This window comes from Carcharhinus amblyrhynchos, chromosome 7 (assembly GCF_965287045.1).
Source record: "Carcharhinus amblyrhynchos chromosome 7, sCarAmb.v2.hapA, whole genome shotgun sequence".
In the NCBI taxonomy this organism is placed as follows: Eukaryota; Metazoa; Chordata; class Chondrichthyes; order Carcharhiniformes; family Carcharhinidae; genus Carcharhinus; species Carcharhinus amblyrhynchos.
In genome coordinates this window covers 104,114,759-104,138,543 of record NC_137330.1, presented here as the reverse complement: position 1 = coordinate 104,138,543, position 23,785 = coordinate 104,114,759, and the positions used below count along the sequence as shown (strand labels likewise).

The 23,785-nt window shown below is 41.0% G+C and overlaps 2 protein-coding genes and 1 pseudogene across 5 annotated transcripts in view; all 3 read left to right on the top strand.

Annotated features, from left to right (window-relative positions):
- The window catches only part of zbtb24 (zinc finger and BTB domain containing 24), a 36,468-nt gene extending 18,660 nt beyond the window's left edge, over positions 1 to 17,808 (top strand). For all 4 annotated transcript variants that reach the window (XM_080192887.1, XM_080192888.1, XM_080192889.1 and 1 more), the window contains 5 exons: positions 815 to 982; positions 6,737 to 6,820; positions 10,407 to 10,490; positions 11,544 to 11,625; positions 14,799 to 17,808. In XM_080192887.1, coding sequence (XP_080049013.1) covers positions 815 to 982; positions 6,737 to 6,820; positions 10,407 to 10,490; positions 11,544 to 11,625; positions 14,799 to 15,648 — 1,268 coding nt within the window. In that variant the 3' untranslated portion in view covers positions 15,649 to 17,808. The remainder of the gene's footprint in view (positions 1 to 814; positions 983 to 6,736; positions 6,821 to 10,406; positions 10,491 to 11,543; positions 11,626 to 14,798) is intronic.
- Positions 3,016 to 3,124, top strand: LOC145345742 (5S ribosomal RNA; annotated as a pseudogene).
- A 2,392-nt stretch (positions 17,809 to 20,200) lies between the features above and the next one.
- The window catches only part of ppil6 (peptidylprolyl isomerase (cyclophilin)-like 6), a 42,929-nt gene continuing 39,344 nt past the window's right edge, over positions 20,201 to 23,785 (top strand). Inside the window, exon 1 of the mRNA XM_080192883.1 lies at positions 20,201 to 20,400. Coding sequence (XP_080049009.1) covers positions 20,278 to 20,400 — 123 coding nt within the window. The 5' untranslated portion in view covers positions 20,201 to 20,277. The remainder of the gene's footprint in view (positions 20,401 to 23,785) is intronic.

Genomic DNA, 23,785 nt, shown 5'->3' with positions numbered 1-23,785 from the left:
TTCCTTTCTGTCTGTCCTTCCTAAACACTGAATAGCCCTCATCCTTGCTCACATTTGAGCTATGTCCCCATAATGCCAACTATATCATATACCTTTACATCTATCTGTGCAACTATTCATCCATTTTGTTTCAAATGCTCTGAAAATTCAGGTATAAAACATTAAGATGGGCACTTTTAACATTTCTTTTCCCTTTCCTACTTTTTTTTGCTCGGTCCTTATCTAACTCTGGCTCTTTATTTTCTCTGCCTGTCACTTTTCTTATTCTCCTTACTGTCTTTTCTTCTTTTTCTTAGATTTCAAATCATGGAGTTAATACATTTGAATAAGTTAAAATTGCCAAAGAAAAGAGAAATATGGACAGGGGAAGGAATGAGTTTGCCATTCAGATTATCCTTTGAATTCCCATGAGCTCTATGGAGACCCATGATTTATGGAAATAAATCTGAATTTCCAGTAAATATCTTAAAGGATCACGTAACAAGATTTCAAGTTTCACAACTTTTACTGCAACAGATAAACTTAAAGTAACATTGACTAACATTTTTGTAGACAACTTGTACTTTAAAATACAGAACAGGACATTCCCCTATAGTGTTTAACACGTAGCGAAAATTGAGATTAAAGATGAGCCATGATCTAATAGAATGGCAAATAGGCTTCAGGGGCTGAATGGTTCACTCCTGTTCCTATGTATCTAAGTTAACACTTTTAAGGAAAAAGAGGGAAAATAGCTTCACTTAGTTCTGTTGTCACAGGATTGGATGCAAATTTTGGCATTTAAATGTTAATTTTAAACTGTTTTCCATGACAGGTGAGCGTCCTTTTAAGTGTTTTGAATGTGGTAAAGGATTTTCACAGAAGCACACACTACAGGTTCACGAAAGAATGCACACTGGGGAGCGTCCTTATCACTGCACAGTCTGCGAAAAGGCATTGACCACCAAACACTCCCTGTTGGAGCACATGAGTCTGCACACAGGTATTTAAACTGCACCTTGTTTTTTTAATCATAACTTGAATAACAAAGGAATCATTACCAACAATAGATAATCAGTAAACCAACACGGTGCACCACATGGAAGTGATTTATATCAATGATCGCTCACGAGAGACAGAACTAAGTTCGAACAGAGTACTTGTAGAATCATTACAACATGAGGGAGGCCATTCAGCCTATTGAGTTCATGCCAGCTCTCAATAGAGCAATCTAGTTAGTCATATTTCCCTATTCTATCCCAGTAACCCTGGTAGTTATTTTCCTTCATTGCGATTTCAGCAATCCGAACATCATATTTCAATGACACAAGAGACTGGAGAATGTGTTTATTTGGTAACAGATTCCACTTTGATGCTTGTTTGATGGCTCAATAGATAAATATATCTTGTGTTATAATAGTGAGTCAGCTTGTTCAGAGTTCTTCTCTAATAATTCACAATAATTATCTTGTTTTAAGTTGCTTTTCATCCTGAGTATATGTATTTTCTTACAAAATTGCATTCCATAGCCCACAATTTGAATTAGTGCTCCTTGATTTATTTGGTGAATATTCTATTTTGTATTTTATTATTATTAGAACATAACAAACAGGCCCTTTGGCCCACAAGTTGTGCCAAACCTATCTCAACCTATTGGCTTACCTATAACCCTCTATCTTACTAAACCCCATGTACTCATCTACAAGTCTCTTAAAAGACCCTATCGAATCCACCTCCACTACCACTGCCGGCAGCCGATTCCATGCACCCACCACCCTCTGAGTGAAAAACTTACCCTGACATCTCCTCTGTACCTACTCCCCAGCACCCTAAACCTGTGACCTCTTGTGGCAGCCATTTTCCTGGGAAAAAGCCTCTGAGAATCTACTCGATCAATACCTCTCAACATCTTATGCACCTCTATCAGGTCACCTCTCATCCTTCGTCTCTCTAAGGAGAAAAGACTAAGCTCTCTCAACCTATCCTCGTAAGGCATGCCACCCAATCCAGGCAACATCCTTGTAAATCTCCTCTGCACCCTTTCAATAGCTTCCACATCCTTCCTGTAATGAGGCGACCAGAACTGAGCACAGTACTCCAAGTGGAGTCTGACCAGGGCCTTATACAGCTGCAGCATTATCTCCTGACTCCTAAACTCAATTCCTTGATTGATGAAGGCCAGTACACCATACTCCTTCTTAACCACATTCTCTACCTGCAAAGCCGATTTGAGAGTCCTATGAACCCGGACCCCAAGATCCTTCTGATCTTCCACACTGCTGAGAATCTTGCCTTTAATATTATGTTACTTCATCCCATTTGACCTGCCAAAATGAACCGCCACACACTTATCTGGTTGAAGTCCATCTGGCACTTCTCCACCCAGTCTTGCACCCTATCTGTGTCTCGTTGCAACTTCTGACATCCCTCCAAACTATCCACAACACCACCAACTTTGTAAAGCTGCAAGATTCCATTCCAGACATTTCTGCTTTTACTATCCTACTTTCATTGTGTTTGTCCCAATTTCAGATCATTGTCCTTTTCTTGTGGCCAAAGGATTAGTTTTCTGTGCATATTCCAAATTTGCTTTTTTTTTTACTGTTCTTTTATTTCTGACAAACAAGAAAAGCTTTAACTTCACACGCTGACTTCTAAAATTTCAAATTCTGAATGTTAAAAGAAGCAATTTGATCAAATCAAATAAAGTCAAATCAAGGCTGCTCACACCATCCACTCTCCACACCTTTGGCCCAGAAGCTGCCGATCTTTTGGCTGCACCCTCAGCCTGCTTACCATTCCTTGGCACACCAAGCTGCTGCTCCACGCTACACAATTGGCTTTGCCAGGGCATTCAGCTGCTACAGCTTTGCACTTTGGGTGGTGGCTGAGGTGGAAGACAGCTAGGTGTCCAAGGCATGAAAAGCAGTTAGAGGGAAAGAGCGCACAAGAAGGAGAGAAGAAAAAAATTTGAAACGGTCACAAAGAAGTAGCTGATTTGTCAGACTGAATTGGCTGGAAATGAGGGCAGTGAGCGCCTACGGCCATACTAGTCTGAAAATGCCCGATCTCGGAAGCTAAGCAGACTCAGGCCTTGTTAGTACTTGGATGGGAGACTGCCTGGGAATACCAGGTGCCGTAGGCTTTTGCTGCCAGCAGGGGCTGCCCACAACGCAGGCTGTCCGCACTGTCGGCCCAAAGGCAGCCAATCTTTTGGCTGCTCCCTCAGCCATTCCTTGGCATACATGCCTGCTGGCCCACGCTATGCAATTGGCTTCACCAGGACATTCAGCTGCTACAGCCTTGCCTCTATGGTTTTGTGAGATTTTATGCTTTTGTGTTAGGGGTCAGTTTAGCTCAGATGAGTGGATGACCAGTTTGTGATGTCTTGCAATGCCAACAGTGTGACTTCAATTTCCGCACCAGCTGAAGGCCCACCTTGCCTCTAGTCTGATGTGTGGTGATCCTTGGGTTAAATCACCACTATTCCCCTTTGAGGGGGAGAGCAACCAGTGGTCATTTGGATCACAGCGACTTTATCTTGATCATTGCTATAAGTAAATAGTGGGGTTTATTGATACTCACGTATTACATGTATAAGAAAAGTGAAATTGTTTTGTCTTGATAGCTTATTCTGTTCGTTCAGAGACAATGCCTATGGTTTCAAAATTTGTACTGACTCAGCTAGAGCAGCATATGTGTTGCTTCTGTCCACCATCTACTTCATTTGATTTGATTTATTGCTGTCTCATGTATTAGTATACGATGAAAAGTATTGTTTCTTCCATGCCATGCAGACAGAGCATACTGTTCGTAGAAAAGGAAAGGAGAGAGTGCAGGATGTAGTGTTATAGGTAGGAAGTAGAGAAAGATCAACTTAATGCAAGGCAGGCCCATTCAAAAGTCTGATGGTAGCAGGGAAGAAGCTGTTCTTGAGTCGGTTGGTCTGTGACTTCAGACTTTTGTATCTTTTTCCCGATGGAAGAAGGTGGAAGAGAGTATGTCTGGGGTGCGTGGGGTCCTTGATTATGCTGGCTGCTTGTCCAAGGCAGTGGGAAGTGTAGACAGGGTCAGTGGATGGGAGGCTGGTTTGTGTGATGGATTGGGCTACATTCATGATCTTCTGTCGTTCCTTGTGGTCTTGGGCAGAGCAGGAGCCATACTAAGCTGTGATACAACCAGAGAGAATGCTTTCTATGATGAGTCTGTAAAAATTGGTGAGAATTGTAGCTGACATGCCAAATTTCCTTAGTCTTCTGAGGAAGTAGAGGTGTTGGTGGGTTTTTTTAACTATAGTGTCGGCATGGTGGAACCAGGACAGGTTGTTGGTGGCTTAGACTCCTAAAAACTGGAAGCTGTCGCGCCCACTGAAGTACTAAGCTTGCAAGAGGGGAAAATGCACTTCTTGAATAAATGACTTTTTGAGATTGACTTTCATTTTTATAGATAAAATGGTTGAAAATGAAAGCAGTTACGAAAATCATTACATTTTGGTAATTATACCAAAGTGCTGATGGGACTTGTGTGATCATTTTATAAATTATTTCATTCATTGTTCAGTAAAATTGCTCAGTAGTTTAAATCTAGAACAAGATCTGACTTAATTCACTTTCACTTAATAAACTGTGAAGGAAAATCAAGGATAATTCCAGTCATTTAAAAATAAATAATGGACAGTGCATCTGCTGATCAGCTCTGGGGATGTTAACACACATGTACCTAATAGCAGGGAGACACTGCAAAGCACTGGTGTTGTCATCTACCTATGAGAGTGATCTCAAATCAAGCATTGAAAAATCTAGAGTAAGGAGCAGTGATACAAAAGCAAAAGGTTGCAGATGCTGGAAACATAAAATGAAAGCAGAAAGAGAGGAACAAAGACGGGAACAGAGTTAAACATTTCAGGTGTGTGACTTTTCATCAGCCTCAACATTGAGTTTCCTGAATCATTCGTACAGAAGATGTTTGCTGATTTGGGGTGAGGAAACCTTCATGTGAAGATTGTCCCTTCATCATCCAGTACTTCCCCGAAGCGGAGAAGCTACGACATCTTCTCCGGAGCCTTCAACATGTCATCGATGAAGACGAACATCCCGCCCACACCTCCACTACTTGTCTTCAAACAGCCCCACAACCTCAGATAGACAGTTGTCCGCAGCAGTGTACCCAGCCTTCAGGAGAACAGTGACCACGACACCACACAATCCTGAAAGACATGCTGGATCATCGACACGGATGCCATCATCTCACTTGAGAGTACTATTCACCAGGTACACGGTACATACTCTAGTGGCCAATATTGTCTACCTGATACACTGCAGGAAAGGATTTTCCGACGCATGGTACATTGGCAAGACATTGCAGACATTACGACAACAAATGAATGAGCACTGCTCAACAATCATCAGGCAGGAGTGTTCTCTTCCTGTTGGGGAACACTTCAGCAGTCACGGGCATTCAGCCTCTGATCTTCGGGTAAGTGTTCTCCGAGGCGGCCTGCACCATACACGACAGCACAGAATCGTTGAAGAGAAACTGATAGCCAAGTTCCGAACACATAAGGATGGCCTCAAGTGGGATCTTGGGTTCATGTCACACTATCTGTAAGGCCCACAACTTGCCTGGGCTTGCAAAATCTCACTAACTGTCCTGGCTGGAGATAATTCACATCTCTTTAAATTGTGCTTAAGCCTCTCTCCACTCACATTGTCTGCATCTGTAAAGACTTGATTACCTGTTGCGACTCTATTCCAACCATTATCTTGTAATTGAGTTTGTGTCTATATATGTCCTGTTTGTGAACTGAACTCTTCACTCACCTGATGAAGGGGCAATGCTCCAAAAGCTCATGCTACCAAATAAACTTGTTGGACTTTAACCTGGTGTTGCGAGACTACTTCATGTGAAGATGACTTTGTCAAATGCTATCCCACCCTCCCCCCCAACCCTCTCCTATGCCTGTGGCCTATGTCATTGCACCAGTTATAGATCATCACTGGTCAAAGAAGATTGCCTGGCCTGCTTCTCAGTGAGAGAGTGATATAAATTAATACTGTGTACTGAATTCTTGCAATCACAATGTGGACAAATGTTTTACAATGTTCAAAAATAGCAGCTTTCTGTGGCACTGTGAAGTCAGACAGGTTTTCAGACACAGGCCTGTGCAATTTGAAGCAATTATCAACAATAGGCAGACATCTGTATGAACCTGCTCCTGAGCCTGGCCAAACTTCCCATTAACAGATCCTGATAGCATATGATTGAGGGCTTGCCTGACCTGACTGCCTGACCCTCTACCGTGGCTACATTCATGGCTGAGTATCCCTGGAGAGGGAGCATGCATTGTCCATGGGCACCATCAAGGCCTTCCGTGCACATTGGGCACTGCAGGCACTAGGATGCCTTATCGATCCTTTTAGTCACCTTTTGGTTTAAGTTACATTTGTGAGTTCTTTTTGTTTCAGGCGGTTCCCATTTAAGGGGCTGCCCCCTTTTAGTTTGTCTCTCAGTTTGTTTATTTGGTTTAATTTTTTTCAACAAAGCAGTTGGAACAAACACAAGATTCCTAGTTCCTGCGGTGCCTAGGATGTCTGCTAAACATTCAACATCTTTCTATTTACTTTTAGATATTGTCAATATATAATGATAGTGTATTATTATGTACTATTGCTGCATTCATACTTCTATTCAATTTGCAGTTTTTTTAAATACATAATTACCAGACAACCTTCGCTAAAAATGTAATTTTTATTTTAAGGAAAGAAAGCTTTTAACTGTGACCAGTGTGGAAAGTTTTTTACTCAGAGGAGACAACTGAAGAGCCACTACAGAATCCATACAGGTATAGTGTGCAGTTTGTAACGTGTACCCCCGGCTTGTTAGATTTCGAAAATAAAAATGCGCTGCAAGTTTTTATCAAAAATGTCGTATTATAACCAGTATAAATTGCTGAAATGTTGCTCTTGTGTCTTTGATCAGTTCTGAAGTGGATATCTCCTTCGGGAGTATCCCAAGTATTTTCTTCTGAATGGCAACATCTTGTATTTATGTAGTGCCTTTGACATAGTGTCAACTATGACCCAGTTGGTAGCTCTACCACCTTTGAGTCAAAAGGGCATTTGGTCAAGTCCTATTCCAGAGCCTTGAGCACCAGAATCTAGAATGATGCTGTGGTGCAGTATGAGGGAATGTGGCACTGTTGGAGGTGAGAAATTCAGATCAGTTATTAACCTGGGACCTTGTCTGCCTTTCCAAGTGGTCCTGAAATATTTCACGGTTCAATATTTTGAAAAACAGTCTTATCCCAGGTGTCATGACCTTTATTTCTCCCTCAGCCAGGTCATTATCACATTGCTGTTTGTGGGAGCTTGTTGTGTGCAAATAACGACCATGTTTCCTGCACCACGCTTAAAAAAAGCTATTTCATTCAAGTTTTAAAAAAAAGTTTATTTATTATTGTCACAAGTAAGGCTTACCTTAACACTGCAATGAAATTACTTTGAAATTCCCCTAGTCACCACATTCCAGTGCCTGTTCAGGGCAGTGCACCTAACCAGCGCGTCTTTCGGACTGTGGGAGGAAACTGGAGCACCCAGAGGAAACTCGTGCAGACATGGGGAGAATGTGCAAACTCCACACAGACAGTGACCCAAGCTGAGAATCAAACCTGGGTCCCTCGCGCCGTGAGGCAGCAGTGCTAACCACTGTGCCGCCCCATTGTAACATTCATAGTAACATCCTGTGGGATATCCTGGGATCATGAAAGGTGCTATATAAATGCAAGTATTATAAAATTTCACACAGCAAGGGAACCATACTAAACAAAATCTAACAGAGAAAGGAGCCAGATACAGCTATTAAGATCGATGATCAAAAGCTGGGCAACATTAATGTGCATCTTAAAGTAGAGCAGAGTAAAGAAGAGAAAGGAGAAAGAGGGAATACACAATTTAAGTCCAGAGAGTTGAAGGTGGTGTTGGAGCAATGAAAACAGAGTATGTGCAAAAAGCTAGATTTGGAGAAGTACAGAACTCTCAGAGGGTTGTGAGGACTGAAGCAGGTTACAGATATAGGGAGTGGCAAGGATATGGAAGATTCTGAAATAAAGGTGAGGATTCTTCATGTAAAGATCAACTAAGTTTGATCCCTTGTTACTCTTCAGAAGGGAGCCAAGCATGAACCTTGTCAATTCACATATTAACTTCCTTTAAATTCATTTATTATTCAATACTGCAGTATTCTTGGTGTTGGGTTTTGCTTATTTTGCAAGGCAGTTTTCTTTCTCTTCGCCATTCCCCATATCATAATATCAAATGATGGTGTTGTTCAGAAAATATCACTAAGAAAATTTCTTCTCATTTGCTGGCTATTTTAAATCAGTGTGCTGGTTACTGACCTGGGTTAACCCCAGGACTTAGCAGAACCCCTGTGGTTATTATAGAGATCTCAGCAGCTGTGTTGCATAAAACATAATACTTGTAAGAAATGGCCATATTAGAGCCATAAGAAATGCTGATTTGTGAAAGGACTGTTACGTCCAATTTCAGTGCATTCCTGTGCCAGATTTACAATGTCTGCAACACTAATCATTGCTTTATGTATTTTACAGTCCTTGATGAGATGCTTGTTACAAGATAGAAATTACTGTTGGTGAATCAGTATATGAATTCGCAACACATTTAATCATTTGAGTTAATAGCTGCATTAAAGTTTAGGGAGATAAGTCATTGCATGTAATCTTGGAATGGTTAGAACACAGAAGGGGACCATTTAGCTGGCCTTGCCTGTGCCAGCTTTCTGCTAGAACAACTCAACTAGTTCCTTCTCTCTTACCTTTTCCCTGCAATCCTACAGACCTTTTCTCTTCAGGTAATTATCTAACTCCCTTTTATTCATTTATGGGATGTGGGCTTCGCTGGCTAGACCTGCATTTATTGCCCATCCCTAGTTGTTCTTGAACTGCCCCAGTCCCTGAAGTGTAGGTATACCCACAGTGCTGTTAGGAAGGGAGATCCAGGATTTTGGATTTGAGTCACCTGATGAAGGGGCAACGCTCCCAAAGCTCGTGCTACCAAATAAACCTGTTGAACATTAACCTGGTGTTGTGAGACTACTGATGTGCTTACCCCAGCAACTCCACATCATTCATAGGTTGGCAGTGTCCACAGTTATTTCTGCCCTACCCTTTATATGTACCAAATGTGACAAACAATTAAATTATTTTCAGCTGGGCTCAAAAACACTAAATATGCAAACATAATTTTCAGAAGATGTATTGATGTTGTAATGTTAAATATTTTCTCATAATATATTGTGGTAGAAATGTGAGGTAATGTATTTGGGGGAGTCAAACAAGGCAAAGGATTTCACAATAAATAGCAGGGTAATGAGAGGTGCTGAGGAAGTGAGGGACATAAGAACATAAGAAATAGGAGCAGGAGTAGGCCATCTAGCCCTTCGAGCCTGCCCCGCCATTCAATAAGATCATGGCTGATCTGATGTGGCTCAGTTCCACATTCCCACCCTCTCCCCATAACCCTTAATCCCCTCACTTATCAAAAACCCATCAACCCACGTCTTAAAAATATTTAGTGAGGTAGCCTCCACCACCTCAACGGGCAGAGAATTCCAGAGATTCACCATCTTTTGAGTGAAGAAGTTCCTCCTCAACTCCGTTCTAAACCGCCCCCCCCTTTATCTTGAGGCTGTGCCCCCTAGGCCTACCTTGGAGTGAATGTCCACAGATCCCTAAGGGTAGCAGGACAGGTCAACAGGGTAGTTAAGAAGGCTTATGGGGACCTTTCATTTATCAGCAGGAGTGTAGAACAGAAGAGCAGGGAAGTTACGTTGGAACTGTATTAATCATTAGTTAGGCCATAACTTGAGTACTGTGCACAGTTCTGATCACGTCATTGAAGAAAGGATGTAATTACAATAGAGAGGGTATAGAGAAGATTTGCAAGGATGTGGCCAGGACTGGAAAATAGCAACTTTTAGGAAAGATTGGATAGGCTGCTTGGAACAGAGGACGCTGAGGAGAGATTTGATTGAAGTGTACAAAATTGTGAGGTACCTAGATAGAGTGAATGGGAAGAACCTACTTACTTTAGCAGAGAGATCAGTATCCCGGGAGCTTACATTTAAAATGAATTGTAGAAAGATTGGCGGGGATGTGAAGAAAAGGTTTTTCATCCAGAGGGTAGTAAGAGTCTGGGGACTCACTGCCTGAAAGGATAATAAAGATTGAAACCCTCAAAGTATTTAAAAGGATATGCTCCTCAAGTGCCATAATCTACAGGGCTACAAAGCGAATGCTAGAAAATAGGATGAAGCTGGGTGGCTTATTTTTCAGCCAGGCAGACATGATGAGCCAAGTGGTGCCTCTCTATGCTATACACCTGCAATGATTCTATTCTATGTTTTGCTAGGTCAATCTATGCCCGAATGTGTGCACTGTCATCGTAAATTCATGGATGCTGCTCAGTTGAAGAAACATCTGAGAACACACACAGGTAATTTGCGCTTCGAAAAACGGGGATGGTGCAGTAAATCATTTTTGATAAAATGTGAACATGTGAGAAGCCAGTGAAAAATAGGATACAAAGTTTGAAACAAACTCGAAAAAGTAGGACAACAGGATTGTACTGTTTAGTCTACCTGGACAGGTCTGGGGACAGAGTTGAATGAAATGGGACAGAGTTTTTGCCTGAGGCAAAGAAAGCTGGCTTTTGTTTCACCACAGTTTGGAGAAGATTCTGCCTGAGTTATGATTTGTCATACAGACAGAGGTGGTTACGGAATTCAGGCTGAACTTGGAGAGAGCTCTGGTTGTTGATAATATAGATTTGAAAAGTGAGCATGTACCAGTGGCTAATTTCTCTGAGGTGGCAAGTAAATAATGAAAAGAAAGGGTCCAAAGTGGAGTCTTGAAGCACTCAAAAGATGAGTGTGAGGAGATGTGAGTTTGCACTATTGCTGAAGCCCAGTTAGGACAAATAGGTGGAACAAAACAAGCGTGCTTTCAATAGAAATACAACAGATATGGAGATGGAAGGAGTGGTTGAGTATCAAACAATGGCAGGGAGGCCAAGGAGAACAAGTGGAAATGGCACAACATGACTGCAAGTCAGAGGAGATGTCATCACTGACTTTTACTTGGGCAGTTTTGATCCTATGAGGAAGGTTTAAACAAAATATCTTTGAGCGAAAAATGTGTGATTGATGGTTGAGGAGGTGAGAGTATTCAAGGTGTTTTTCTTGAGGATGGGGATGACAATAGCACTTGAAGGAAATGGGTGTATAGGTGAGCAAAGACAGTCGTTTAGGATTTGGCGACTAAGGAACAACAAAAGATTTATGAAACCAGATGTGCTTGATGCTAATACTGTGGTGGAACAGTGCCTTTTCCTGCCGCTAACACCAACAGATGCAGATGTTGGAAATGCATCAGAGGTCTTTCAGCATTAAACGTGGGTTAACATTTCAGGGCAACTTCTGTCAGAAAAAGATAAATAGTCATGGTAGCCAACTATGGTAATAACCCTCACTTACCATTGATTTTTCAGGTGAGAAACCATTTACATGTGAGATTTGCGGTAAATGTTTTACTGCAAAGAATACCCTGCAGACCCACATAAGAATCCACAGGTATGTAATTTTGTGTTTCACAATGTTAACATTGCTTGTGTTAATTTGAATATAAAATAATATAATTCTGGTGGACTAATCCGTTGTCTGTACTTAAACATTTATTATCTCTACTTAAACATTACTGGAGGTGTATTTTGACTTCATCTGTTGAAGAAAGAAATACTTGATTTATAAAAGGAAGAATTTTCTTCTATAACACCTTTCACAATCTTGGGACATCCTGAATTGCTTTACTGTCCAGGAATCCCTTTGAAGCCCAGTCACTGTTGTAATGTAGAGAAACATGATAGTCAGTTGGTGAACAGAATGATCCCACAATCAGCAGTGGAGAAAGTTAATCTGTTTTTGGTGGGAGATAAGGAATAGGAAAAGCCCTTCAGCCCTTGAGTATTCCCCACCATTAAATTTATTCAAACCTCATCTGCACTTGAACTCCATTTCTCTGTTCTAGAACTCAGTACCCTTACCTTACGAAAATCTTAGCTCAATTTCAAAAGCTCTGATTGTTCTAACATTGTCTTTTTGGAGGGACAGTAAGTTGTCTGACACCACCAGGTTAAATTCCAACAGGTTTATTTGGTAGCACGAGCTTTCGGAATGCTGCCCCTTCATCAGGTAGGCACTCACCTGATGAAGGGGCGGCGCTCTGAAAGCTCGTGCTACCAAATAAACCTGTTGGACTTTAAGCTGGTGTTGTGAGACTACTTACTGTGCCTACCCCAGAACCACGCCGACATCTCCACTTGAATAGCCTTCTTTGAACTTTAAAATTATGCCCCCCTGCTCTTGATTTCCAAGCTGAATGTATAGTTTCTTTGTATCCGCTCAGTCTTCTCTGTCTGAGGGAACACAGGCCAATTTTAAGTGCCTGTCGTCATTATTTAACCATGTTAGCAATGGTGATGTGCATCCAGATCCCAAAATCTCTCTGCATCTCTGGTACCTGGTTACTCACCATTTGTTTTTCTTTGATCCAAAGCGATATCCTCACACCCAGCCTCATTGAATTCCATTTGCCACAGTTTTACTCATTCATTTAATATGTCTGTATCCCTTTGCAACTTCCTAATCCTGCATGCACTTTTACCATACTTTCTATCTTAGTTTCATCAATAAACTTAGATCTCACAGAATTATCCAGTACAGAAAGACTCAGTTCAGCCCATTGTGCCTGCTCTTTGAGAGAGTATTAAACTAATCCCATTCCCAGGCTCTTTCCCCTGGCCCTGCAGTTTTTTTTTCATTTCAACTATTTATCCAATTCACTTCTGGGTATTATTATTGAATCACCCACTGTGTGCCTGAATCAGCTGATGTGCTGCTGAAAGCACGTACCCATGCCCTTGTCACCTCTAGATGTGACTATTTCAATACACTCCTGTCCAACCTCACTCACATTCAACCACACTCAACCCTCTGTGAACTTCAAATCATCCAAATCTCTGCTCCCCATGTCCTAACTTGCAATAAATTATATCCCTGCATCACCCCTGCACTCACTAAGCCAAAGCACCTTGTTATGCGATGCTTTGATTTTAAAATTAATCCTTATTTTCAAATCTCTCCAGTTTTTCCTTCATCTTTAACTGTAATCTCCTCCAGTCCTATTACATCCAGTATCTGCGCTCCTCTAATTCTGACCTCTTGAACATTCCCGATGTTAATCATTCATCTTTGATGGCTGTGTCCTCAGCTACCCAAGCTCTGTGCTCCAGAATTTCCTCCCTCTGCCTCTCTATCTCTCTTCCTTAAACATTCTCCTTAGAACCTAAGATGGCACGGTAGCACAGTGGTTAGCACTGCTGCTTCACAGCTCCAGGGACCTGGGTTCGATTCCCGGCTTGGGTCACTGTGTATATGGAGTTTGCACATTCTCCTCATGTCTGCGTGAGTTTCCTCCGGGTGCTCCGATTTCCTCTCACAGTCCAAAGATATGCAGGTTAGATTGATTGGCCATACTAAAAATTGCCCCTTAGTGTCCTGAGATGCATAGCTTAGAGGGATTAGTGGGTAAAATATGTAGGGATGTGAGAGTAGTGCCTGGATGGGATTGTGGTCGGTGCAGACTCAATGGGCTGAATGGCCTCTTTCTGTACTGTAGGGTTTCTATGATTCTATGAACCTACCACTTTAACTGAGGTTTTGTTTATCCTCTCTAGTATTTGCTTCTGCGAATTGGTGTCAAATAATACAGCTATGAAGCACCTAGTGATGTTTTTCTGCATTAAAGGTGCTATATATTTATAAGTTATTGAATCTGTGACCAACATCATTTCAGATAGTTCATTCCAGATAATCATAATTCTCTGCTTAAAAATAAATCCTCTGATTCTTTTGCCAGTTGCATTAAATTGATGTCCTCCAGTAACCACTGGAAATGCTTTCTTATTTACTGTATTGAAACCCTCATTTGTTTTTGAGCACCTGCATTGAATTTCTTTCTAACCTCACCTATTCTAAATAGAACAAACGTAACTTCTCTAATCTCTCCATGTAACTGAAGTCCTATATCACTGGTATCATTCTGATAAATCTCCACTGCAATTCCTGCAAAGCCTTGACATCCTTCCTAGTGTGTGCTGCCCATTATTGGACAAGCCACTCCATCTGAGCTGTAATTAATGATTTACCAATATAGCTTTAACTTCCTTGATTTTATCCTCTATGTCTCTGTTTATAAAACCAAACGATCCCTTGTGCTATTTTTAATCACTTTCTCAACTTATCCTGTCATTTTAAACATTTCTGCATTTTCACCTATAGTTCTCTGTTCCTGCACCAGCTTTGAAATTACACAATGCAGTTTATATTGCCTCTGCTCATTCTCCTAGGATATGCCATTTACACTTGCTTGCATTATATTTTATCTACCATGTGTCTTCCCATTTCATCATTCTGCATCTTGTTGAAGCCTGCTACTGTCGTTCTCAGTGTTTACTAGTTTTCTGAGTTTTGCATCATCTTCAGACTTTAAAATTATGCTCTGTATATCCAAGTCCAAGATATTAATATATATCTCAAAAAGAATGTTGACCCTAATTCCCTGGGTTATTACCAGTTCTTTATCCTTCCAGCTGGTCTGAACATGTGCTACTTGATTGGGAAGGAAATAATGTTACTTTTCAAATTTTATATGTGGAAAATAGTGTCTCATATTTATTTAATTTTAGGGGAGAAAAGCCCTTTACCTGTACAATCTGTGGAAAATCTTTTGCTGATCCAAGCGCAAAAAGACGTCACGATGCAATGCACACTGGAAACAAACCTTTTGTATGTCCAACCTGTAATCAGCGATTCACTCGTGCTGACAACCTTAGGTCCCATATGAAGATTCACGGCAAAGAGAGGAAAACCCATGAGATTATTAATGTTCCAGCTGATGGGGGTACAGAGGAGGTGAAGACTATCTTGCAGTTGCAGCAGTACCAGCTTCCTACTGCAGGTGAACAACAGATACAGCTGGTGGTGACAAATGACGTTCATAACATTAATTTCATGCCCAACCACGCACAGAGCATCAGCATTATTTCGGCGGAGGGGTCACAGAATCTCCCCGAAGACCAGGCTTCGAATTTGGCTCTGTTGACTCAGCAAGGTGAGCACGTGCAGAATTTAACTCTGGTAGCTCAGCCTGGCCAAACAGACCACATCCAGGCCATTGGCATGGTGGAAAATCAGCAGTGTCCCGGACAGCCGGAGCAGATGCATGTGATCACATTGACTAAAGAGGCAATGGAACACCTCCAGGACCAAGCCCAGCAACTACAGATAGCACAAGGCACATCACAGCCTATTAATCTTGGGCAGGAGTCCACTCAGCCAGTTCATTTGAACCAGGAAGCAACTCAGCACCTCCAACGGAATCGATCTGCCCATGCTCCTGAACCATCAACTCAAACAATCCCTGTGAACCGAGCTTCACAGCAGATGCAAGGAGAGCAAATTGCAGACCAAACTTTCCAACTGCAAGCGGATGGTGTCTCTTACCTCTATACCACTAACTTAGTCACTCAGAGCTAGGATAATTAATAAATATAATTGAAACTCTTCACTGAAAAGCGTATACCTTCTACCAATTATATTTCAAAGAAGTTATCCCATAATCTGAGTTTCTTATAGTCTTCAGAAGTTACATTTAAAAAGCATCTCTCTCTGCCTATTTTAAGAATGCATTTAATTGATGATTTATTCCAGATTGTTTTCTCCTCTTTGCTTTTACTTTGAAGCTTTCCTTTCTCTGCAGAGGTTTTGACAAATCCAGCAAAGTATTATGTAATATTTTCTTTCCCCACAACATCCCCAGGTCAAAATAAAGTGGGTTGGGGGGAGAAGGTAGTGAAATGATTTGCATATACCTAAACTGTAGGTTGAAAATCATTGGTTAGTATCCACATTTAGCAACTTTTTAGATAGTTTTCTTTGTTGAAAAATGTTCTTTCAATTTTTGTCAGATCAATACACAAATGCTCAAACATCCAATTAATTCTGAAGGGGTTCAGCTTAAATCTATCCGTGTTCTCATGTGCCTTTTTCATAACCAAGATTAAACTTGAAAGTTTGACAGCAAAAGAAAAGCTCTTTGCTATTCCCCTCCTAATTGCTGCTTTACTACAATCCTTTGTAGTATTTTAATTTAAATTAACAATGTCAGTGTGATTTTGCCGTTTTTAAACATTAGAATTCTCATCTATGCTTATAGTTTAAAATCATGTCTAAATGATTCATGGATCGCAGAATGCAAAGTACTTGTTCTACAATAATGTGCCTAACTTCTATTATAAAAGCTAAACATTTAAAAAAAAATGATTCAGTTGCAAGCTCAGGAATAACATTAAGTTAAAAATCTTTTCCTTTCAAGTTTTAAGATAGATTTTGTGATTCAGTACCTCATGTGTTCTCCCTCCCTCTTTTTAAGGTTCAGATCAGATGTAGTTGTGGAGGTAATTAAAATTACACCTTTTATTATTTCACTTTTTAAAAAGATGTCATACTTGACAAATTCACTTTTTTGCTTTAGGCTTTGAACACACTTTGTTTTTACTTATGCATGTGATGAGCTTCAAATTATTAGTAGTAATATGTAAGAAGTTAAAAGTTCTAATTGCCACATCCCAATTGTGGAAAATAGATATTTTATACTAACTCAAAACTTGTAGAATATTTTTACGATTGTAATTATATAGTGGTGTTTTGCACACACATTTTCAGCTTCCAGTAATCTGAGCTCAACATCTTGGACTAAAAGCATTCAGCAACAACAAAATTGCAAAGGACAGTATTAAATGAAATTGAAGATTTTTTTCCTTTCCAGTTCCTTTGCTTTCATTGGTGACGAATCCATCTCCAAATTCAATGTTTTGTGCAAAAAACATAATGCACATAATTTTTTAAAAATAAGAGTTTTAATAGAGTATACATCAGTTGCCACAGTGCAATCATTCCAAGATGTGTAATGCAAACTCAGTGTCTGTCAGACTCCCAGATGAGATGGTGTCAAGTGGCATGCAGCTCTTCGCGAAATAAGTGGGGGAAATTGAGGGACAAACTCTATTTCTCCCCATTTCCCCACCACCTGCTGTGCTGCTGAGCATCTTGTCCAGACAACTTACATGCCAGCACTAACTGAAACCAGGAAACGTTGCCTCATTCCAGATGATGAACGATAGACAAGTAACTGGACCTGAAGAAGACAGAGGGGCAAAGCTGAGCCCCAAAAATACAGATTAGCTCTGGGTATTCTTTTTCTCTATAAGATTACCATAATTAAAATGGAATAAGCTATTTTACTGCCACTATTTGCAAAATACTCATGCAGATATTTGGAATTGTGGAAGCACAACTGTAAATTACTTTCACCCCATCAGTGCAGAATGAACTTCAAACTTAGTCCCTACAACTAAAAAGGCAGTATTCTGCAATCATCTATATTTACATTATATCAAATCACTTTGAGATAAACTTTATTTATTGAGAATAAAAATCTTACAAGCAAAGTTAAAATTGAAGAAAAGTTATTGCAAATGGTATTTTTTTATTGGACGTATATCCTCTTTTTGTCCTATCCATATGTGCATAAACTCTTTGCTAGGGTGCAATTAAATCATAAAGTATGTTGATGCTTAATTGTCTCTATCATGGACTAACCATATTGAAACAGGATAACAGCAAGATTGAGAGAAAAACAGCCAGCTAAATGGGATCCTGACTCTGTCAAGCTTTGGCAAGATTGTGGATGTTCAGTGCTTAGAGGCAGAGCGTTTGATTTAACATATGTAACTTCTTCAGGAATGAGTTGGTATGAAAAAGCCATGCCAGCTCCATTGAGCTGATTCACACAGATAACAGAAACCAGATACAAATAATGGAAGTCATAGCACATGCACTATTATTAAGGTTGATGTAGGATGCAGATATACAAAAGACTAATGGGGTGGAATTCTCCTGCCCCGTCCATGATGGAAATTGTAGCGGGTGGGACAGGGCCATGCAATGGTCAGTTGACGTCGGGTGCGATTTTCCAGTCTTGGGGGGAATGCGACTGGAAAATCCTGACCTCGGAGTCAGATCATTTCAACAATTCTAAGTTCAAAGAATTGAACGGAAAACATAAACAAATGGATTGGAGGGTATGTTGTGCAATAAATCATGATTTCTTCTGACTTATACTTAATTATTCCATCTACTGAGCAAAGTTCCAGTGGAGGACAATGTATAATGTTCTGGCCAGCTTTCATCTTGGGTGGTCTCCCATTCTGGTTGCTAAGAAACAAGACTTCCTATTGCTGGAGTCAGTGCAGGGAAAAGCCACAGGACTGATTCACTCACATCAAAGGTCTGAAAAATGTTGGGATTTTCAGCCGTTAAACATGGTGTCTGGGATTTGACTTTATGCGGGGGAAAGAAAGTAAATAGTTGGAAATGAAAATCCAGAAAATTGCTCCAAATTAAGCCAGTAGAGTAGGACAAGGATGCCAAGTCACTGGAATATCAGAAGTAAATCCTTGTAAGTCCTTCTAAATTCCATTAAAACAATTTGCTTCATGGACCTTATTGGAAGAAGGAAGGGAAATATTCTTCAGTTAGTGTTTTGTTTTTGACATGGAATGCCAAACAGAAATGGTAGTGGAAGCAAGATCTGTAAACCTTGAAAGGTAAGTGATCAATTATTAGACAAAATGAGAGAGGGACGGGGAAAGGGCAGAGAGAAGTCACTATCTAAATTACTGAGATTACAGTGCAAACTTCAGTCATCTCCAGCACTGTAAAAAATCAACAACTTAACATCTTGTTCTACATTTGTGAGTCAGGGCAACACGTATGGAAGATTGCTTGGCTATGGAGGGGATTCCAGCCAAACGTTATTCTCCTTTCTTCAACATTCACATGTTTGTGTTTTCAGCACTGAATAATAGAACATAGAACACTACAGCACAAACAGGCCCTTCGGCCCACGAGTTGCGCCAATCACATCAACACCTATCTATAACCCCCAATCCCATAAAACCCCATATACTCATCCAGAAGTCTTTTAAAAGACCCCAGCGAGTTCGCCTCCACCACCACTGATGGCAGCCGATTCCACTCACTCACCACCCTCTGAGTGAAAAACTTACCCCTGACATCACTTCTGTACTTTCCTCCCCGCACCTTAAATCTGTGTCCTCTCGTAGCGACCATTTCAACCCGGGGAAATAGCCTCTGAGAATCCACCCTATCCATTCCTCTCAACATTTTATAAACCTCTATCAGGTCGCCTCTCAACCTTCGTCTCTCCAGGGAAAAGAGACCCAGCTCCCTCAACCTAACTTCATAAGGTATGCCTCCCAGTCCAGGCAACATCCTTGTAAATCTCCTCTGTACCCTTTCAATAGCTTCTACGTCTTTCCTATAGTGAGGCGACCAGAACTGCGCACAGTACTCCAAATGAGGCCTGACAAGGGTCTTATAAAGTTGCAGCATTACCTCCCGACTCCTAAACTCAATCCCTCGATTAATGAAGGCCAGTACACCATACGCCTTCTTGACCACCTCTTCCACCTGCGAGGCCGATTTAAGAGTCCAGTGGACCCGGACCCCAAGATCCTTCTGCTCTTCAACACTACTAAGACTCCTGCCCTTGATAGTGTACTCGTTCATCCCGTTGGTTCTGCCAAAATGGACGACTACGCATTTATCCGCGTTGAAGTCCATCTGCCACTTCTCTGCCCAGTCCTGCATCCTATTTATGTCCTGCTGCAACTTTTGACATCCTTCCAGACCATCCACAACACCACTGACCTTCGTGTCATCAGCGAACTTACTTACCCATCCCTCCACTTCCTCATCCAGGTCATTTATGAAAATGACAAACAGCAAGGGTCCTAGAACAGATCCCTGGGGCACTCCACTGGTGACTGACCTCCATTCAGTAGGTCATCTGGAATGAAGAGTACCCAATTGTTACTTCCATTACTGTAAAATATCCCAAGTTGATTTTTTTTAACTGGTCTTTCCTTTTGGTCCTCAATAGTTTGCAGGCCTTTTGTGTTGAATATCCCTTGCTACAGGAGCTCTGACTTCCTGAAACATCAGCTCTACTGGATATTTGAAACCAGCTTCCCCTGTTCCTCAGACAGGAGGGTTTCTCTGCACAGAACTTTGACCTTTTCCATGGAAACTGCACGTCTGTTTACACTCACTCCCTTCAGCATGGCTCTGTCTCCAAGTTTACAGCTCAAAGTAGTCGGCTGCATTACTGATCCAGCATTTTGTCAAGTAAAATGTACAGCACAGGTGATGAAAATATTTTCACTTCCTTTCTGTTATGTATTAGTATGGATGGAGTAATGTATTAGCATTGATTTGGGTAATAACATGGATAGAGGATTGGTTAACTAACAGAAAGCAAAGGGTGGGGGTAAATGGTTGGCAATCAGTGACTAATGGTGTGCCTCAGGGATCAGTGTTGGGACCGCAATTGTTTACAATTTGGAGTTGGGGACCAAGTGTAGTGTGTCAAAATTCACAGATGACACTATGATGGGTAGAAGAGCAAAGTGTTCAGAGGATGCTAAAAGTCTACAAAGGGATGTAGATAGTCTAAGTGAGTGGGCGAGGGTCTGGCAGATGGAGTACAATGTTGGTAAATGTGAGCTCATCCATTTTGGTAGGAATAACAGCAAAATGGACTATTATTTAAATAGTGAAAAATTGCAGCGTGCTGCTGTGCAAAGGGACCTGTGTGTCCTTGTGTAGGAATCTCAAGAAGTTGGTTTGCAAGTGCAGCAGGTTATTAAGAAGGCAAACGGAACTTTATCCTTTATTGTAGAGGGATGGAGTTTAAAAACAGCGAGGTTATGTTGCAGCTGTATAAGGTGCTGGTGAGGCCACACCTGGAGTACTGTGTACAGTTTTGGTCTCCTTACTTGAGAAAGGATATACTGGCATTGGAGGTGGTGCAGAGGAGATTCACTAGGTTGATTCCAGAGTTGAGAGGGTTGGCTTATGAGGGGAGACTGAGTAGACTGGGGTATACTCATTGGAATTCTGAAGAATGAGAGGAGATCTTATAGAAATGTATAAGATTATGAAGGGAATAGATTAGAAGCAGGGAAGTTGTTTCCACTGGTGGGTGAAACTAGAACTAGGGGGCATAGACTCAAAATAAGGGGAAACAAATTTAGGATTGAGTTGAGGAGGAACTTCTTCACACAAAGGGTTGTGAATCTGTGGAAGTCGCTGCCTAGTGAAGCAGTTGAGGCTACCTCATTGAATGTTTTTAAGGGAATGATAGATACATTTTTGAACAGTAAAGGAATTAAGGGTTATGATGAACGGGCAGGTAAGTGGAGCGGAGTCCATGAAAAGATCAGCCATGATCTTATTGAATGGCAGAGCAGGCTCAAGGGACCAGATGGCCTACTCCTGATCCTAATTCTTATGTTACTTAGAAGATTGTTTGTTTTAAAGGACATGTAACCAGTGAATACAGAGATTCCTGACAGCAGAATGAACAACGCCTTGCAGGATGTTCTCTCGTTTTACTTTAGTTGAAGGGTAACAATTTAAACCATAAAAATGTCAAGCTATTTTCTAAAATTGCCAATATAAAACACACACTTATTGGGATGTGAGCATTGCTGGCTTAGGCAACATTTATTGCCCATCCCTATTTGCTCTTGAGAATGTAAGGGTGATTTACCTTCTTGACCCACTGAAGTCCATGTAGTATAGGTACATCCACCAGGCTCTTAGGAATGGAGTTCCAGTGACAGTGACAGTGAAGGAATGGAAATATACTTCCGAGTCAGGATGGTGTGTGGCTTGGAAGGGAGCTTACCGGTGGTGTTGTTCCAATGCGAATGTTGCCCTTGTCCTTCTGGGTGGTAGAGGTTGTGAGTTTGGAAGATACTTTTGACAGAGTCTTGATGAATCCCAACTGTACATCTTGTTGATAATATACACTGCTGCTACTGTGCACTGGTGGTGGAGAGATTAAATGTTTAAGGTGATGGGTGAATGGGGTGCCAATCAAGAGGGCAGCTTTACCTTAGATGATGATGAGCTTCTTGATTTTTGTTGGAGCTGTAGTCATCCAGGCAAGTGGAGAATATTCCATCATACTTCCCGACTTGTGTGGCACTATGACACAATGGTGGGCAAATTAGCAGAGTTAATTCTGAGAGACACGATAAACTTTCACCTAGAAAGGCATGGATGGATCAGAGTTTTGTCAAGGGAAGATCGTGTCTTACTAACTTAATCAAATTTTTTGAGGGAATAACAAGGAGAATTGATGAAGCAGTAAAGTTTATAAATACCACATCAACATTGCTGTCATAAACTGTCTACGTTACCTCTTCGAATAACTCCAGCAATTAGTTAAACTTGACTTTCCCTGAAGAAATCCATGCTGACTTTCTTTCATTAATCTGCATTTGTCTATGTAACTATAGTTTAATCCCAAATTATTGTTTCTAGAAGTTTTCCATCACCAAATTTAAACTGACGGTCCTGTGGTTGCTGGGTTTACCACCACCTTTTGAAGAGGATTTGGGGATGGGCAGTAAAAATGGTGGCCTAACCTGCAATGCCCACATCCTGTGAAATAATTTTTGTAAATGCTAGAATTTGATATAAAGTAGGATTCTGGGAGCCGCTTTGCTTATGCTCTTCAAATAAAGGCATCCTGGGTAACAGAGGTAGAATTCTGATCGGCGAGAAGAGTACAGCTCACCTATCCACTTCTGGACTGACCATCCATTTGAAGTAATGCAGTGTGTAGTGTATTATTGATAAGTATACTTTTTGATTTGTTTGCTCCTTTAGCTAATTGATAAATATATTTTATCTTTTGGGATTATTTGTTAATTCAGCAGGTGGTATTTTCTGGGCCCATCTCCACTGGATTGTCCGGTCCTCTGGAAAATCAGTGCATTTTTGGCTGGGTCACTGAATCTTTCCAAGGCAGATCCCACCAAGACCAGGCTGGAAAATCCCAGTGATGTCTGAGTCTTTACCTGATGGTTATGTCTCTGTCAGTTTACAGGGTTAATTTGAGGTCCAGAAATTAGGCTGCATGCCACTAATTGAATTCACCTAAATTGAGCAAAACACCCTACTTTTCAAACATACCTTGACTCTGTCCGAACTAGCTCTTCTTTAAAGGTAGCCTGTTGTTCAGCCATTGTGTTTTTTACCACTAACCTTTGACTCCCAATTTATTCAACCACTCCATTCTTACCCCTTTTGAAGTTGGCTTTTCCCCAGTTAATTATTCCTACTCTGCATTTTTTCCCTTTCTGTAGTCAGGCTAAACCTTATGATATAATGATCACTGTTGGCGAAATGTTCTCCCTCTGTCACTTGATCCACCGCCTTCCCAACAATCAGGTCTCATTGTGCCTCCTTTCTCATTGGACTACAAACATACTGCTGCAGAAAATGTTCCTGAAAACACTCTAGGAATTCTTTCCCCTCCCTGCCCTTTACTCTACAGGTATCCCTATATATAATTAAACTCCCCCATAATTTTTGCACCTCTCTGTAATTTCCTTGTAAATCTGTTCTTCTACATCTTTCCCACTAGTTGGTTGCCCATAGACTGCAATGTAATTGCACCTTTTTGTTCCTTGGCTTTAGCCAAACAGATTCCGTCCTTAAACCCTCTGGGACGTTC